This window comes from Berghia stephanieae, chromosome 11 (genome assembly GCF_034508935.2).
Source record: "Berghia stephanieae isolate SIO BIC M18660-M18661 chromosome 11, UCSD_Bste_1.3, whole genome shotgun sequence".
Taxonomy (NCBI): domain Eukaryota; kingdom Metazoa; phylum Mollusca; class Gastropoda; order Nudibranchia; family Aeolidiidae; genus Berghia; species Berghia stephanieae.
This window is the reverse complement of record NC_088370.1, coordinates 29,025,481-29,044,061: the sequence shown is the minus strand read 5'-3', so window position 1 is coordinate 29,044,061 and position 18,581 is coordinate 29,025,481. Positions and strand designations below refer to the sequence as shown.

General features: G+C 38.5%; 1 protein-coding gene across 5 annotated transcripts in view; it reads left to right on the top strand.

Annotated features, from left to right (window-relative positions):
- Window positions 1–15,339, top strand: part of LOC144956479 (uncharacterized) — a 19,826-nt gene extending 4,487 nt beyond the window's left edge. For 2 of the 5 annotated variants that reach the window (XM_078887008.1, XM_078887009.1), the window contains 3 exons: window positions 2,888–4,185; window positions 8,156–8,285; window positions 12,774–14,006. In XM_078887008.1, coding sequence (XP_078743134.1) covers window positions 3,498–4,185; window positions 8,156–8,285; window positions 12,774–12,930 — 975 coding nt within the window. In that variant the 5' untranslated portion in view covers window positions 2,888–3,497 and the 3' untranslated portion in view covers window positions 12,931–14,006. Of the gene's footprint in view, window positions 1–2,887; window positions 4,186–8,155; window positions 8,286–12,773 lie in introns of all 5 variants that reach the window. The other 3 variants (XM_078887006.1, XM_078887010.1, XM_078887007.1) reach the window with 3 other exon arrangements.
- Window positions 15,340–18,581: the final 3,242 nt, after the last annotated feature.

The window sequence follows — 18,581 nt, the reverse complement described above, 5'->3', positions numbered from 1 at the left end:
TGACAATGTTGTGAGCTTCTTAGCCAAGCGCATACTATCTATAAACACTTAAAGAAATGGGTTTAGGGTTAAAGTGATACTTAAGCTGTTAGGAGATGTGGACTGTAAAAAGCAATGAACAAGAATGAATTTACCAGCGTTGAAAAAAAAAAAAATGCCAAACACGGAACGTTTTGGCTTAAAACTCTTCTGCAGCCAATAACAAAAACAATAAAAACATGAATAAAAAAAATTACGCCCTTACACTACGGCATCATAAGATACCGTCGTCAAGACATTCCACGAAGGAATATAGATAATCCATCAAACAGGATGTCTGATGTCAACAGGAATCACCCATGTTGTCCAAGTGAGCAAATTGGGGGTTAATAATCTTGCCCAAGGAAAATACACGAAAGTAGCTATAGTGGGGTTCAAACCCGGGACCTTCCGGATCACAGCGCAATGCCTTAACCACTCGGCCTCTTCATTAATTAAAATCCGGAGAGACGGCAGGGAAATATTTGTCACGAATTGTCCGCAAGCAACAGGACTAACTTTTGTTGATTTATTGAATGCCATGGATATTGAGGGCCTAGAGCTATATTGTATGAGACAGTCGCTATACAAATATATTATTATTATTATTATTATTATTATTATTATTATTATTATTATTATTATTATTATTATTATTATTATTATTATCATTATTATTATTATCTTGAAATGCCAATTTCTCTGAGAAAGACAAGCGCCTTATTCAAAGTTCACACTCTGAAGGTTATCTAACATAAAGCATTTCTGGTCAAATGAAAATGTGGCGTTTTACCACTGTACTCTAGATGTGTCGTTGAAAGGCATTGGAAAAGATACAATAAAATTATCATAACTCAAAAAGAATCAGACTGATTGACTTTATTGGAAATGTTTCTTTTAGGTTTCTTAAAAGGTCACATCCAGATATTTTGCATTATTGGTGCGTTGAAGTATTGCATTGTAGATGATATATTCAGTCTTGATGTTTTTTTTTTAGTTTGTTAGTTAATTGAATTTCCTGATACTTTTGAGGATGGAATTCCCTTTTCCATCTTTTCTCCCAAATTTGCAACATATTATTATGGTCGTCCTGTAGTAGGATTGCATAATTTCAAGAATATACTTAGTTGCGTTCCATCGTTTAGCCATTTCTGCCATAATATCGTCTATGCATATAAGAAATAACAGGAGTCCGAGTACAGTTCCTTGCGGGACATCAGATGTAACAAATGATGGCTTGGATTCCTTTCTCTTTAGCGCCACTTTTTGAGGTCTTGTTTATGAGGAAACACTCTTTAATTTAAATTGTTTCTTGGATTTCGTAGGGCTTTATCTTAAACAATAGGCTTTTATGGTCGACCTTGTCAAAAGCCTTAGAAAAGTCAAGTAATATATCGTCAAATTCTGTTCTTTACGGTTTGACTATTTACACAATCGTGGCAGGCGGTAATGAATTGTGTTTCACGCGATCTAAATCTATGCTGAGGTTATTTCTTTAAAGATGATTGATATCAGAGTTGTAGATTATGCACTCTAGCACTTCACAGCATAGCGATGACAACAATTACGGATAAGTAGAAAGTTTTGCAGAATAGTACAATGAACTGATACAATGTTATTTCAACTATAACATTATAGCAAAATAACCTTAAATTCTGAAGTCATGTATCAGCTTGCATGTACATTAAGACATTTTATATGATAAATGACTCATTATTATCACTTTCATGTTGATTAAAAATACACCTTTTAGAACTATTGGAATTTTTATTTTGTTCATAAGGTATATTGTGAGGATAAAAGTATCCTTTTCAACATTTGGGAAAATTCTTCCAGATAATTGTGTTGGTAGGAAGGTATTCTTTTGACATAATTTAGACATCAAATTTTAACCCTCTCCATACCAACCACATGCATATCATCACATTCGGTACGATACAACCAACGTTATTCTCGCTCTGATTTCTTTTGTACATCGCAACATTTCAAGAAAAGTGCTTGTTACAAAAGTTTAAAATTGTGTTGTTGGCCTTGTTTTGCTAAAAACGTTATGCATAGCAAGAACCTATTGCTTTTCCTCTTTGAGTGAAAAAAAATAATCTATTTTTTGTGTTGGTTTGGGTGTGAAGTTATCGGAAAAATCCTAAAAAAATTCCGGTAAGGAGAGAGTTAAACAGTGACCAAATGAGATTATTTTACCAATCGGACCAAATTTTGAATGAATTTTCAATGAATTTCGATTTGCTCCCCCCCCCCACCTCCCCTTGGTACAATACAAGTCCTTTACAATTTACGTTACTTTTGATGATAATTCTAAATACGAGTTAGTTAAGTTTCTACTACTTTGAAGCAATACCTTTCTTATTTCTGATATTCAGTAGAACACTCTTATAACGAACATGATTAAAACTAATGAATTGGTGCATGGTATGTAAACGAACGCAGTATGTCAATTCTCCATTCCTACTCTTATCATTTTCTCAGAACTTCTGATCCGACTAACACTTATTTTTCTTATTAAGGTTGTTTTATATAATCACAAGAAATGAAGTGAGTACGAAAGTGCCAGAAGACATCAGATAATAAAATTCGCGGTGGCGATGGGGGTTCGACCCCGTGACCTTACTCGTACGACAAATCCGCCTGGCCGGATTCGAATCCCAACGCCGCCGCAAAGTGTTTATTCTCTGTTGTCTGCTGACACTTTCTTATTCACTTCATTTCTTGTTATTATCAATATAAGTGCCTTGGTTCCCTCACTTTTCTGTTCTATATAATCGTGCTCTACTGTATTCTCTAAAAGTGTTTCTCTGACCACAACTGGTGCCTTTCTTGACATTCTTCTTTTCTACCTTTTGTCTCTGTCTAGTAACGGTGGAGATTACTGGTGTACGCAGTACCAATGCCAGTACGGTCCGGAGTTCCGGCAATCCCACGGGAAGAGACCAATCCGTAAGGCGAAGGTCAAAGCAAAGGAAACCAAGAAAGATAATAAACCGTTGGTCGTTCAACAAAGAGGGGCACAGGCCAAGGTCATGGAGGTGCTGACACGGAGGTGGGCGTTGAATGCGAAAGTGGCGACAGAGAGTGGATTCAACGAATACGGGGACTATTGTCACGCGATCCTGGACCCGATATACGGAAGCACGGAATGTTTTAATGGCACCACCATCTCGTACAGAGCGCCGCATCAATGAGTTATTTTTTATTTATGACAATGTTGAAAATGTTAACAATAATGTTTCGCGAAATTTCTACAACTCCTGAACTACTGTTGAAGCTGCGTGTGCGACCACGACCTCCACCACTACTAATGCTGCTAACACCTCTTCTTCTTCTACTACTACTACTACTACTTCTACTATTACCACTACTAATGCTGCTGCTGTTGCTGCTAATGCTACTGATGTTGCTTATAAAATGCTGCTCCCACCACAACCTCTACGAATCAAACTTCTTTCTGCCGTCCTCCAGAGCTTATGTCATCGTCCACGAGAGACAAGTTTGATGCTGGTGGTGTAAAAGACTATCGGAGAGCAACGTGGCAGAGACTAGAAGAACTACAGCCTGAACATCTTTTTTACCGAGGAAAACGGTTCCTGCACGAGATATACACACAGCAAATACAACAGTCATATTTAGAGGAACTGAGAAAACGTCAATGCTGTCCATCGCACCAGGACACACTTGGAAGTCACCAGATCCTTCCTATGTTTGCCCAGCAAAATTTTGAATCATTTCAATTTCCTGCAAATAATTTTCAACACCATTATCACCAATATTCACAACACATTCCCCATCCTCAATGCCACTGTCCGAGACAACTAAATCACCCCGAGGCTAGCGCAACGGATCATAGTGCCCAATATTTTCAAAATCGCCATCAACAAATTCAGAGACAACTGCAAAAAGTACACAATCAACAGTATCGTCAAAACCTTCATCAGCAACAGCTTCAAATCATGCTTCCAATTAGAGAAAGCGTTTATAAAGGAGGAATCGAATATTGTACGACACAATATCCAGTCCACCCTCACGATGTGGAACCCCGCGTACCATCGAGTGCCATCTGCGAATCAGAGGTCATCAAACGAAGCTGTCCTCCACAGCCACATAGAGATATCATGGAACCCAGACATTACTTATTGACGGCAGACAACTGGAAAGGTAAGGATGACCTTTATGTACTGTAATAATATATATTGTAATTTAATGTAATCATTGTGCAGCTATGCGGTCTTGTGGTATGACACTCGCTTTCGGATCGGAAGGTCCTGGGTTCGAGCCTCACTCGGCGCAAAGTTGAGTCCTTTGTAAAGACTCTTTACTCACATTCTCTCATCGTACTAAGGTGTAAAATGAATACCTGGCTATTGACAGCGTAGTCTCTGTCGGAAAAAAATAATTGTTATATCGCCCAACGGGGGTCATGTCTCGTTCTACATGTTACGTGTTGCTATTGGTCAGGGACCCTTTGCAAAGCGCTTAGAGCGATATTCCGCTTTGTAAACGCTCAAGTTAAAAAAAAAATACAATTTGTACAGCGCGCGGAATCCACAAAGCGCGCTAAGGAGCTACACGATCACTACTCAAAAGCCTGCCAGAAAAGGAATGTTTTCAAACGTTTCCTATAATTACTGAGCACGGGGCGTCTTTTATTTCTTTATCTAATTCGTTCCAACTTTAGGGCATAGAAAGATAACGCTTTTTCAGAAAAGCGCAATATCCACTAAATGTGCTCAAAGCGCTTTACAAAAGGTCATTGGCCAACAGCAACATTTAACATGTAGAACGGGACATGCCGTCGTTAGTCGATATTAAAATTTTTCGGACAAAGTCAACGCTGTTAACGGCCAGGTACTCATTTTACACCTGAGTACGGTGAGAGAATGTGAGTAAAGAGTCTTTTCCAAGGAATCAACTATGCGCCGAGCGAGGCTCGAACCCAGGACCTTCCGATCCGAAAGCGAGTGTCCTACCACTAGACCACATAGCCGCAAGAGCTATTTTACACACGGGAACATCAATCAGTCGTTCATTTTGGGATGGAGCGATCTAGCAGGTGTATATAATTCATGAAGCCCAGAGAGATAGGCTGGCGCTACATCATTTTGATATTAATTTGATCACCATTGTGGCAAATTGAACTCCGCTCTCTCTTTCAATTTCCGACGCTTTATAGAATACGCCACTTTAGTGTGTTTGCATGAGAGAGAGAGGGAGAGAGAGAGAGAGAGAGAGAGAGAGAGAGAGAGAGAGAGAGAGTGTGTGTGTGTGTGGTAGTGGTGGTGGTGGTGGGGGGGGGGGGTTACTCTAATTCTTTATCAAAACCTTTACCACCATATTATAAAAGTATTAGGCAGTTGTCCTGGAAAGACACTCGGACTTCAAATATCGATCTATCTAAATGACCTAATATTTGAAGGACGAGTTTTCTGGCAAAATTTAAAAACTGGTGTTTTTCCAGAGGACGGCAGTTAACTGGTTACAACAAGATATGAAGTGAGTAGAAAAGTGCCAGAAGACAATAGAGAATAAAAATTTTTCGCGGCGGTGGTGGGGTTTGAACCTGCGACCTTATTGGTACGACAACTCCGCCTGGCAGGTGAGAGCGTGGCTCTACCGTGTGAGCTATCCACGAACACAAAAAATATTCGTTTCAAACCCAAGTCATTTCTAGATCCCTCTCTCACCCACTTCTGAGACCGCTGATTCGTTCGCCCACCACCATCGCGAAGTAAGTATTTTGACCAGCAGTTAAGCTTAATAGCCAATATTCTCAACACAAACAAATAACATAGAAACGATTGAGACACTGAGTATGCTCCGGTGTATGGGGTGAATTTTTAATTCAGAAAAGTGAGTGGAGCAGGCACTTATGTTGGTAACAACAAGATATGAAGTGAGTAGAAAAGTGCCAGAAGACAATAGAGAATAAAAATTTTTTTTCGCGGCGGTGGTGGGGTTTGAACCTGCGACCTTATTGGCACGACAACTCCGCCTGGCAGGTGAGAGCGTGGCTCTACCGTGTGAGCTATCCACGAACACAAAAAATATTCGTTTCAAACCCAAGTCATTTCTAGATCCCTCTCTCACCCACTTCTGAGACCGCTGATTCGTTCGCCCACCCTAACTTCATATCTTGTTGTTACCAACATAAGTGCCTGCTCCACTCACTTTTCTGAATTAAAAATTCACCCCATACACCGGAGCATACTCAATGTCTCAATCGTTTCTATGTTATTTGTTTGTGTTGAGAATATTGGCTATTAAGCTTAACTGCTGGTCAAAATACTTACTTCGCGATGGTGGTGGGCGAACGAATCAGCGGTCTCAGAAGTGGGTGAGAGAGGGATCTAGAAATGACTTGGGTTTGAAACGAATATTTTTTGTGTTCGTGGATAGCTCACACGGTAGAGCCACGCTCTCACCTGCCAGGCGGAGTTGTCGTACCAATAAGGTCGCAGGTTCAAACCCCACCACCGCCGCGAAAAAATTTTATTCTCTATTGTCTTCTGGCACTTTTCTACTCACTTCATATCTTGTTGTTACCAACATAAGTGCCTGCTCCACTCACTTTTCTGAGTTAACTGGTTAATCGGCATGTAGTGAGTCTATGTAGTCTTGGGTTCGAGTCCCTCTCCCAGCGGCGCATTGTTGAGTCCTTAGTAAAGGCTATTACTCCCATTCTCTTACAATACTCAATGGGCACCTGGTCTTTAATATCGTTGTCCCTCGAAACAAATAAAATATCGCCGAACAGATGTAATATCTCATTCTCCATGTTAAGAGTTGCTGTTGGCTAGGGTACCCATGTACAGTGCTTTGAGCACATTTAGTGGATATTACGCCATATAAATGATCAAATTAATTGCCCATTATGTAGGACACTGCTACTACTACTACTACTACTACTACTACTACTACTACTACTACTACTACTACTACTACAACTACCACCACTACTACTTCTACTACTACTACTACAACTACCACCACTACTACTACTACTACTACAACTACCACCACTACTACTACTACTACAACTACCACCACAACTACTACTACTACTACTACTACTACTACTACTACTACTAGTACTACTACTACTACTACTACTACTACCACCACTACTACTACTACTACTACTACAACTACCACCACTACTACTACTACTACAACTACCACCACTACTACTACTACTACTACCACCACCACTACTACTACTACTACAACTACCACCACTACTACTACTACTACAACTACCACCACTACTACTACTACTACTACAACTACCACCACTACTACTACTACTACTACTACTACTACTACTACTACTACTACTACTACTACTACTACTACTACTACTACTACTACTACTACTACTACTACTACTACAACTACCACCACTACTACTACTACTACAACTACCACCACTACTACTACTACTACTACTACTACTACTACTACTACTACCACCACTACTACTACTACTACTACAACTACCACCACCACTACTACTACTACTACAACTACCACCACTACTACTACTACTACAACTACCACCACTACTACTACTACTACTACTACTACTACAACTACCACCACCACTACTACTACTACAACTACCACCACTACTACTACTACTACTACTACTACAACCACCACTACTACTACTACTACTACTACAACTACCACCACTACTACTACTACTACAACTACCACCACTACTACTACTACTACAACTACCACCACCACCACTACTACTACTACTACTACTACTACTACTACTACTACTACTACTACTACCACTACTACTACTACTACTACTACTACTACTACTACTACTACTACTACGACTACGACTACTACTACTACTACTACTACTACTACTACTACTACTACTACTACTACTACTACTACTACCACTTACTACACTGCTACTACTACTACTACTACTACTACTACTACTCTACTACTACTACTTACTACTACTACTACTACTACTACTACTACTACTACTACCACTACTACTACTACTACTACTACTACTACTACTATGATAATCATCATTAACATAATTTGTTTAAAAAAAGACTACTTTAAATTTAACGACCATTTCTAACCGTTCTCACAGGGGTACCCATTCCCTTCTGTGACCCCAAGTATGAACTTCTGCTCCCTGGGAACAGAGAGACCCTCAGTCTGTTGCCATCGGAGAATCCGTTTGTTTACGTCGGTAGAAAGAAAAGATGGGCGGACCCAAGGTATGACTGAATCGTTTTTTGTATTTTTGTTGTTTTTTTTTAAAGGATTTAAGGCACTTGCAACACATTAAGGTAATATCAGTGCCAGTAAAAATGAAGAAAATGAGATGGTAAAAAGTGCTAGAATTACAATTAAAGCACTCAAGAAAAGGTAAGACAAAGGGGAATTGGTTCATATAGGAAACAGATGCAGATTCCAAGAGCACACTATCAAAGTACTTAATTTGAGATCACCTAAAAGTCTCATCCAGACACACGCACAGGTCCCCACTAAGCGGAACACACTCAAATGTTTATACATAATATATAATATTTAAAAAAAACCAATACAGTGCATAAAGAGAGATGATTTACAAGGAAAAAGAATCATCTTCCAAAACTATCTATACATTTGACTGTGTCCTCTCAGCCAGGGTATCCGGCCAGGGCCAGGACAAAACCATCACATTCCAAGACAAAGACAGAAAGCAAGTTGAAAACCAGATATAGGGTGATAGAAGACACAGCAGTACCTCCCTGCCCCCACCCAGTTATGAATAAATCGACAGCAAACTCACAATCATTGTCAGTATAATGATATTGATGCTATCGGCTTAGTTAAAATGCTCAAACCATCCACCAGCCGGATACAGTCCTTTGTAAAGCGCTTTGGGCACTTTTAGTTGACATTGCTCTATATAGAGCTTAATTTTTGAATTATTATTTTCTAAATTTATGGCCAAGCCTTCGGCACTTTCTCCTATCGCAATTGCCCAGCAACGGCGGCCATCGTGGTTCTAAACAAAGACATTCTGCTGTACTTTTTATTCTTCATGCTGGATAGAACTATTCATATGTCTTGTGATCAGAATGTGTAAAAGTCAAAACATGATCAGATTTATAATGTTTTTTTCTCCTCTGCATACGCTTTTATGCTCGTCGGTCGGAGAAATATTTCATAAGGGCGTCCGCCATTGTTCCGATAGTTTAGAGCCAGTTACTAAGTTACCATGCATCATTACGAGGGAAGTGACGTTACGACTGTTGAAGCGTATTGACATCTGGTTTGCTTTCTCTCAGCACTCAGAGCGATGGCATTTTGTTGAATCATTTCATGCAAAGAATCAACCGGAGGAGGCACATGTTCGTAAATTTTAGTACTTCTGTATAGATAGAACGAAGTTGACGTCGCTAAGGTCTTTGTTAGTGTTTTTTGCCATCCATGTTTATGAGTAATTCTCACTACACTGTTTTAACCAGACTATAAAAGTTCATGGTTACACATAGTTTTGTGGATTGCTCAGTCATACTTCCGAATGGCAAGTTTTTGAGTTTCTTAGCCAAGCGCACACTATAGATAGAACGAGGTTGACGTCGCTAAGGTCTTTGTCAGTGTTTTTTTTGCCATCCATGTTTATGAGTAATTCTCACTACACTGTTTTAACCAGACTTTTGTTTGCTGTTAACGGTTTTACGGCGCTTGCGACACATTTAGTTGATATCAGCGCCAGTAAAAAGGAAGAAAAACATTCTAGATGTACAATTAGAAGGACTTGAGAAAAAAGTATGACAAGGGGGAGTGATTCAAATTCGGAACAGATGTAGATTCCAAGAGCACACACAATATCTAGCAATGACTATGAAAAAAATTTTTTCTCTTTTTGAGGAAAATTTTTGTCTAAAATCAAAGCCCTATCTCCACTGAGTAAAAATGTTTTTGAATTTTGAAAATCCATTCATAAATAAACAAGTTCTGCAGTTTCAAATGTGTCATTTATTTGGATGACCCGCAAAGAGGAAAAAAACGCGAAAATATGGGACGCTTTTTCGGCATTTTTTTTCGAACTTTGGTTGTATCTTGCGTAATAAATGGATTAAAAGATTGAAACCTGAAGAGCAAATTAGGATGGTGTTTTGTAAAATACGGGAAAAGTACTCGTCATATTCATAAGAAATTTTACAACCAAAAAGAAGAAATGTTCATGTATTACCTTGTCAGCGACAAAACCTCCACGCCCGGTAGGTTTAGAAATATTTTACTCCAAAGAGTAAAAATATATTTTTAACAGTCTTCTGGTAATCGCACGAGTTTTGTCGCTTGATATAATCTAAAATGACTTTTTTCCTAACTGTGTGCCAACTTTCAGTCATATTCATCGATAACCAGCGTCGTAATTAATATTTTAAAATAGCATATACGAAACGGCTTCGTCCCATATTTTGACGCGAATTCGGGCACTTCGTGAGCGAAAAAGAGGCCCAAAGATTTGTGCGGGATAGTCATTGCTACAATATCAGTGTGAGATCACCTAAAAGTCTCACCCAGACACCAGGACAAGTTCCCATTAAATGTTTACAAATCATTATATTAAGAATGAAAAAAAAACCCAGTACATAACAGAAAGATGATTTACAAGAAAAGAAATATCATCTCCCAAAACTATAACTATACATTCGACTGTTTCCCTACCAGCCAAAGACCTCGGCCAGGGTAAGGACAAAACCAAGTAATCTCATTCCAAGACAAAGCCAGAAAGCAATTAATTGGAAAACAGATACAGGGGGATAGAAAACAGACCAAGTACCTCCCTGCCCACTATAGATAGAATGCACTTGGCCAAGGAGTTCACAACATTGCCATCCGGAAGTATAACGGACCAACACACAAACTCTGTGTAACCATGAACTTTTATAGTCTGGTTAATACAGTTTAGTGAGAACAACTCACAAATGCGGATGGCAAAAACAATAACAAAGGCCTGAGTGACGTCATCTGCATATTATCTATAGATAGAATGCGCTTGGCCAAGGAGTTCACAACATTGCCATCCGGAAGTATAACGGACCAACACACAAACTCTGTGTAACCATGAACTTTTATAGTCTGGTTAATACAGTTTAGTGAGAACAACTCACAAACGCGGGTGGCAAAAACAATAACAAAGGCCTGAGTGACGTCATCTGCATACTATCTATAGGAAACCGGGAACCTCACCCAGTAACCAGACTATAAAAGTTCAAGGTTACACATAGTTTTTTGTGTGTATTGGTCCGTTATACTTCCGGATGACAATTTTTGAGTTACTTAGCCAAGCGCACAATATCTATAGTGTGCTCTAATCCATGTAATTTCCTAACGCCTGTAACATTTCTCAAACGGTATTTATTGTCACATGACTGCATGTGCCGTTTTTATTAAAAAGTAATAGGAAATAGGAAGAAGACGATGGAGACACGCTTAGAAAGAATGACTCCACTATAAAAAAGAAAGTATTGGACTGGAACCCTCAGGGCAGAAGATCAAGGGGAAGGCCACGAGGAACACGGAGAAGAATTAAAGAAGCTGATAAACAGAGAAGTTGTAAGACCTGGAATGAGATAAAAAAAAGTTAGCTCAGGATAGAGAAGGATGGAAACTGTTTGTCTGTGGCCTATACCCTGACCCAGGGTGAAAAAGGCAATGATGATGATGATGAATAAACAAAAAGGAATATTACAGCTTTAAAAAAAAGAACGAAATACCAAATACGGAACGTTTCGGGCTCAAAACCCTTCTTCAGCCAACAACAAATAAAACAATACAAACATAAATACAATACTAAAAAAACATAAAAAGATCAATAATATTATGTATTCACTGTGTTGGACAGAATCGGTGAAAAACGCATTCCCATAATAACACGTTAGTTATTCCTCGTATTGGTATTAACACACGAAGGTGATCTAATAATATTTTAAAATAGAAAAATGATGGAGGACGCCAATCTTTTATTGTAAGCTAGAGCTTTTATATAACACAATATCCACTTAATTATGTACTCAAAGCGCTTTACAAAGTATCCCTGACTAACAGCAACAGGTAACATGTAGAACGAGACATGACGCCTGTTAGGCGATATTACACTTTTTTTCCGACAGAGACAACGCTGTCAACGGCTAGGTACTCATTTTACATCTGAGTACGGTGAGAGAATGTGAGTAAAGAGACTTTTCCAAGGACTCAACTATGCGTCGAACGAGGCTCGAACGCAGGACCTTCCGATCCGAAAGCGAGTGTCATACTACAAGATCACACAGCCTCATATTTTGCCCTTCAATTGCATGAAGACATAAAAATAGGTCTCAACAGACGTGACGTCAATTCCCTTGTAATGACGCAAAGTAACTTAGTAACTGGTTCAAACTATCGGAACAATGGCGGTCGCCCTTACGAAATACTTCTCCAACGAGCATTAAAGTGTATCCAGAGGAGGAAAACATTATATATCTGACCATGTTTTGACTTTTATATTACATTCTGATCACAAGACATTTGAAAAAGTTCTAGCCAGCATGAAGAATAAAAAATACCGATTTTCTTTGTTTAGAACCAAGAGCTGCTCGTTGCCGGGCGGACGTGACATAATCAGACTATTAAATCCAATTATATTGCGTTAAAAGTTCGTGATCCGATTTTTTTTTAGTTGTTGATCGGTTTTGATTCTACTTTTTCTTCTCCTCATCCCACAGAATTCTCCAACCACCAGTGTCAGCAATGCCCTTGTCCGCAAAGAGACCCGAAGTCTTTGGAGATGGTTGTGCTGTAGCCATTACCACGAACCGGTTGGGATACCGGGCTGAGCGCCGACATTACAGAGAACCGATGAGCATGATCGTTTACAACTGAAACACATTCGATTTGACCACGTTTGACGCATACGTAATTACCGACGTGCACTTATATGCAGGTCAGATAACCCAAGTCCTATGAGGCCCATTGTAATGGGAATTTTTAATAAAAATGACGCAAAATATCGTCCATTATAACAATGTTAAACTAGGCCCATAAGTGGGTTCGGCTGTCAGACCTGCATATTTTGTGCACGTCGGCAGTTACCTATTGGACACCGATGTGTTTCATTTTAACCATGAGGGACATGATAAGCTGCAGTGATTTGAAAACAACGACACGACTTTTTAAAAAAATTGGCCAGAAAACTCGTCCTTTAAATATAGACGGATTAAAATAAATAATAATAAATTCCCTTTATTCATCCCTAAGGGGAAATTTTTCTGTAGGGTCTATTCCAAGGGAATACTGGAATAACCCAGGCGTCAGCCGCAGTGCAGCGCCGCAAAGTGAGCTAAGACTAGGTGACTTGCTCAAGGCCACACAACGCGGCAAAGACCATACCGCTGAGCCACGCTGTCCCATAGGATCCCCAGCTTGCCAAAACCCCTCAAACCTGGCTATGAATTTGTGGAAGTCCAAACAAAGACTCAGATTTGAAAGTTTTTGGCAAGACGAGAGAGTCATTTTAATCGCTCTATATAATTTGTGGGTCGAGTTTTCTGGCCAAAATTTATGTTAAAATCCGTATTTCAGAGTAGATACACCAGTATGCAGAATGCACGTGAAGTGGGGATGGAAAAGTAAGAGCTTAGCTCAAATCACTTGACCAGTAAAACGCCGTACTCTTGAAAAAACAAAACAAAACAAAACAGGGATTAAATGAAATTGGCTAGAACCTTCCTTCTCCTTACCAAACATAGGAAAATTATTCGTCACATTCGTTACGATGCAACCAACAATTTATTTTCGTATTCCAATTTCATTTTGTTATAAGTTATAGCTAAAAAAACGGGACACTGTGTTGTAGCGTGGCATGCTTACGGTATAAGGTTGTGCCCAGAATCAGAAGACTAAAAACATGCTATATTATATAAATACAAAAGAAAGAAAGAAAAAAAAATTAAAGAAAAGAATAACTCTAATAAGTAACAGGCGGTATATATACCATTTCTCAGTTTAATTTTTGTTTTTGTTTAATGCTGTAATCCAGTTTTAAAAGATGGGGGCGAGGACGAGAGACGCATGCGCACAACCAACATGACGTTCTCTCTCAAATAACTTTTCCGCCGGTAACGTCACAGACTATGGGTGACGTCCAATCAAGGGACGCTACTCTTCCGCTTATCTCATTCCCTATAGCCACGACCCTGTTTAGGGCTCATTTTTTCTGAACAAAATATAGAATATACTCGTTACTATTCTGTTTGAAAAATCTACTTTTGTGTTGGTTGAGCATGACATTTCGGGTAAAATTCTGAAAATAGCTGGTACTAAGTAAGGAGAGAGTTGACTGACCCCCCCCCCGCCCCCCCTTCCCCATCTTGGCGGCTATGTGGTCTTGTGGCATGACACTCGCTTTCGGATCGGAAGGTTCTGGGTTCAGCGCAGAGCTGGAAAAAAATCTTTTTACTCACATTCTATCATCATACTCAGGTGTAAAATGAGTACCTGTCCGTTAACAGCATTGTCTCTGTCGGAAAAAAAATGTAATATCGCCTAACAGGCGTCATGTCTCGTTCTATATTATGTTACGCGTTGCTGTTGATCAGGGATCCTTTGTAAAGCGCTTTGACTTTGAGCACGTTTAGTGGATATTGCGCTATATGAAAGCTCAAGTTTAGGCAAAAACTCTCAAATCTGGAACTTTGTGGAAATCCCTAAGACCAGGTTTGAATTTTTTTTCCAAGATGAAGATAATTTAAATAGACCGGTATTTGAAGGATGAGTTTTCTGGCCAAATTTTTAAATATCTGTTTTTCCAGAGTACGGCAGTTAGCTGGTCAAATTCCACTCTCCAATCTGACTCAAATTATTATTCCTGTTTATATTGCCAGAAATCGTTTGATTCAATAAATGTTACAGTGAATGACATAATCAATCGGATGGTGAAAAGGTTTGAACTGAGATATTGCCAAGTTTAGTTAGAAGAGCAATTTTTAAAAATAAAAAATGAGTTCTTGTCACAACTGATTAATTAAATCAACCCTTTTTGTACATCTTTATGAAGTATCAAAGCTTAATTTCACTTCTAAATATTTTTTACAACTAGTCAAGTTGAAAAAGTATGAAATTTGATCAAAGTTCCTGGATACCTTTCCCATACATCTGACCATAACTTCATGAAAAAAACCACCCGATTCATTTCAAATAAAGATTAAAACGCTCAGGTGAGCATATTCTTTCAGAAAATGCAATAAATAAATAAATAAATAAATAAATAAATGAATAAATAAATAAATAAATGCAAATCCAAATTTTCACCTTCCGACTGATTATGCCACGCACTGACACAAATATCGATGGATGAAAATGGTTCTCAACATGTCACGTCGACTAACTGAACATGTTGCTGCTCGAAGCTCGAAGAAATAAAAAAAGTAACAATATGAAATTGAACGTAAGCTCAATCTAAATCTGAATGATATTTGACGGCCACTCAATGGGAGCGATCTAAACTATTGAGGTTTTCGTCCAACCGAGTCATCAACAATCACACGATTTGTTGGCTGTCAAACGATTGGATATTTATTAAAAACAGATAATGTAGACTTTTCGGGTATATTTGTTGATCAAGACAGTTGTCGAACCAGTAAGGTCGCTGGTTCGAGCCCCCATCACCGCCGCAAAATTATTTTTTTTTCTCGTTTTGTTGTCTTCTGACACTTTCCTATTCACTTCATTTCTTGTTATTATCAACACTCACTTTTCTGAATTATTGATAAAGGGGAAACCCGAAACGTCCACGTTATCTTTTTTAGTTTATAAAATCTAAGCTTAAACTTGATTTCACAATGTTATTAATCACGTCTAAGACACAATACGTCTTAGAACTCTCAGGCTAGAGGCCTTGTGACAAGTTCAAGGTCATTTGAATCGATCGATATTGGAATCAAAAGTTTTTTTTTTTTCTAGTCAAAAATAGACATAAAAACAAAACAAAACAAAACAAAAACAAAATAAAAAATCATTGAGTTTCGTCAATGAGTCAGCACAGTTTCGTGTTTACCGTTCTATCTATCATCTGATATCTTCATCCATCTAGCTTTCTGTTCTTGTTTGGGAAGCGTGGCCTGTGATCCTTTGCCGACGGGGGGTCAGTCAATCAGTCCTGTTTCATTTTTTTCTTCGGAATGAAATTGATTTTCCTATCATCTCTGCGTGAACGTGTCTTTGTGTGCGAATGTGTGTGTGTGTGTGTGTGTGTGTGTGTGTGTGTGTCTTTGTGTGTCTGTGTGTGTGAGAGAGAGAGAGAGCGGTCTTTCTCTGTCAGTGTGTTTTTGTGTGTGTATGTGTACGTATGTCTGTATGTATGTTTGCCAAATTTTTTCACACGCTAAAACTATCGCATAGTCTCTTACTCTTGATTAAACTTCAGCTTATTTTTCCAGTCCCTTCATCTATAAATAAATAACAATCAACCAATTCAGATTGACTGTGCAATTTGTGAACTTTGACCTTTGGAATAAAAGCAAGTGAGGGAAACATCTTAAACCGTGTTTCAGTTTTGGTTTGTTTGTGTTTGTTTGTCTGCTTTTTTAGTGTTTTTAACCGGTGATGAGAATACAGATAGTATGCGCTTGGCTGGCCAAGAAGCTCACAACATTGCCATCCGGAAATATAACAAACCAACACACAGAACTCTGTCTCACCTTGAACGTATATATTGTCTGTGTATGCAGTAAACATGGATGGCAAAAATCAATAACAAAGCCCCGAGTGACGTCATTTTCGTTCTATTTATATGCGAGGAAGCTCATAACATTGCCATCCGGAAGTACAACGGACAAACACACAAAACTGTGTGTATCAATGAACGTTTATAGTCAGGTTAATACAGTGAAGTGAGAATTACTCATAAACGCGGATGGCAAAAAACAATAACAAAGACCTGGTGACGTCATCTTCGAACTATCTATAGTTGATTATGGGTCACAGGTATTGATGCGATACGCTTATCCAAAAAAACTCGTATCTTGCGCCAGCCGACTTATCAACCAACACACAGAATTATGTGTAACTTTGAACGTTTATAGATAGTATGCGCTTGGCGAAGAAGCTCATAACATTGCCATCCGGAAGTATAACGGACCAACACAAAAAACTATGTGTAACCATGTACTTTTTTAGATAGTATGCGCTTGTCTGAGAAGCTAACAAGATTGCCATCCGGAAGTATAACGGACCAACACACAAAACTCTGTGTAACCATGACCTTTTAAAGTCAGTTTAATACAGTTTAGTGAACATTACTAAAAAAACGCGGATGGCAAAAACCAATAACAGCGACATGAGTAACGTCAACTTCAAACTATCTATAGTCTGGATAATACAGTTAAGTGAGCGTTCCTCATAAAGCGGGATGGCAAAAAATAACACTCACAAAGACCTGCGTGACGTCATCTTCGTTCTATTTATAGATAGTATGCGCATGGCTAAGAATCTCATAACATTGCCATCCGGAAGTATAACGGACCAACACACAAAACTAAGTGTAACCTTGAACGTTTATAGTCTAGTTGATATAGACAGAACGAAATCGATGTCACTCAGCTCTTTGTGATTGTCTTTAGGTAGCCATTTTCACGAGTACTTCTCAGTAAATTGTATTAATCAGACAATAAACCGTCAAGGCTCCACATAGGTTTGTGTGTTGGTACGTTAAATCCGGCGAGTGGAATGTTGTGAGTAAATTCACTCAGCGCCGAGTGTCAATAGAGGGAACAAAAATAACGTCATTCAGTTCTTTGTTATTATTTTTAGACAGCATGCTAGTGATTAGTTTCACAAAATTATAGCTACCTGTTGAGTTCATGATGAAGACAAAACAACGAGAAGGATATTTTTCTATAAAACATAAAGCTATCCAAACAATAATTCTTGCTTGAGTTGTTGGCATAGATTTATGGTTGTTGGGGAGAAGGGACAATATGAATGACTTCCATTTACCCTTCATTATAAAAGAGTTACAGAACAAGTAAAAAAAAACAACCACCCCCCCCCTTCCCCGACAGTGGTCTAAGGGAAATAACCCATTATATTATTTCTCTAAATATACATATACATAGTTATTTCTCTTTGACCAGAATAATAAGTTCATGATAATAAAGAAATATATTAAAATATGTCTCTCACCCCCCACTTGATCGCAGTAATTCTAACCTTTACATTACACCGTTTAAACCTAATGGGCTAAATGCAATTTTACTAACTATCCGTTTTGTAAATATAGTATTTCTCTTTAAAAAAACAAAAAACAAAAAAAAAAAACAAAAAAACAACAAAAACAAAACGAACAAACAAAAAACAAACAAACAAAAAAATAATAGTAAAAATGGACCACTTGTTTATAGAAATAGAGTTTTTCTCTTTTAAACCCCCCCCCCCCCAAACCCCCCCCCCCCCCCAAAAAAAAAAACAAAAAAAAAAAACAAACAAAACAAAACAAAACAAAAAATAAATAAATAAAGATGGACCGCTTGTTTACA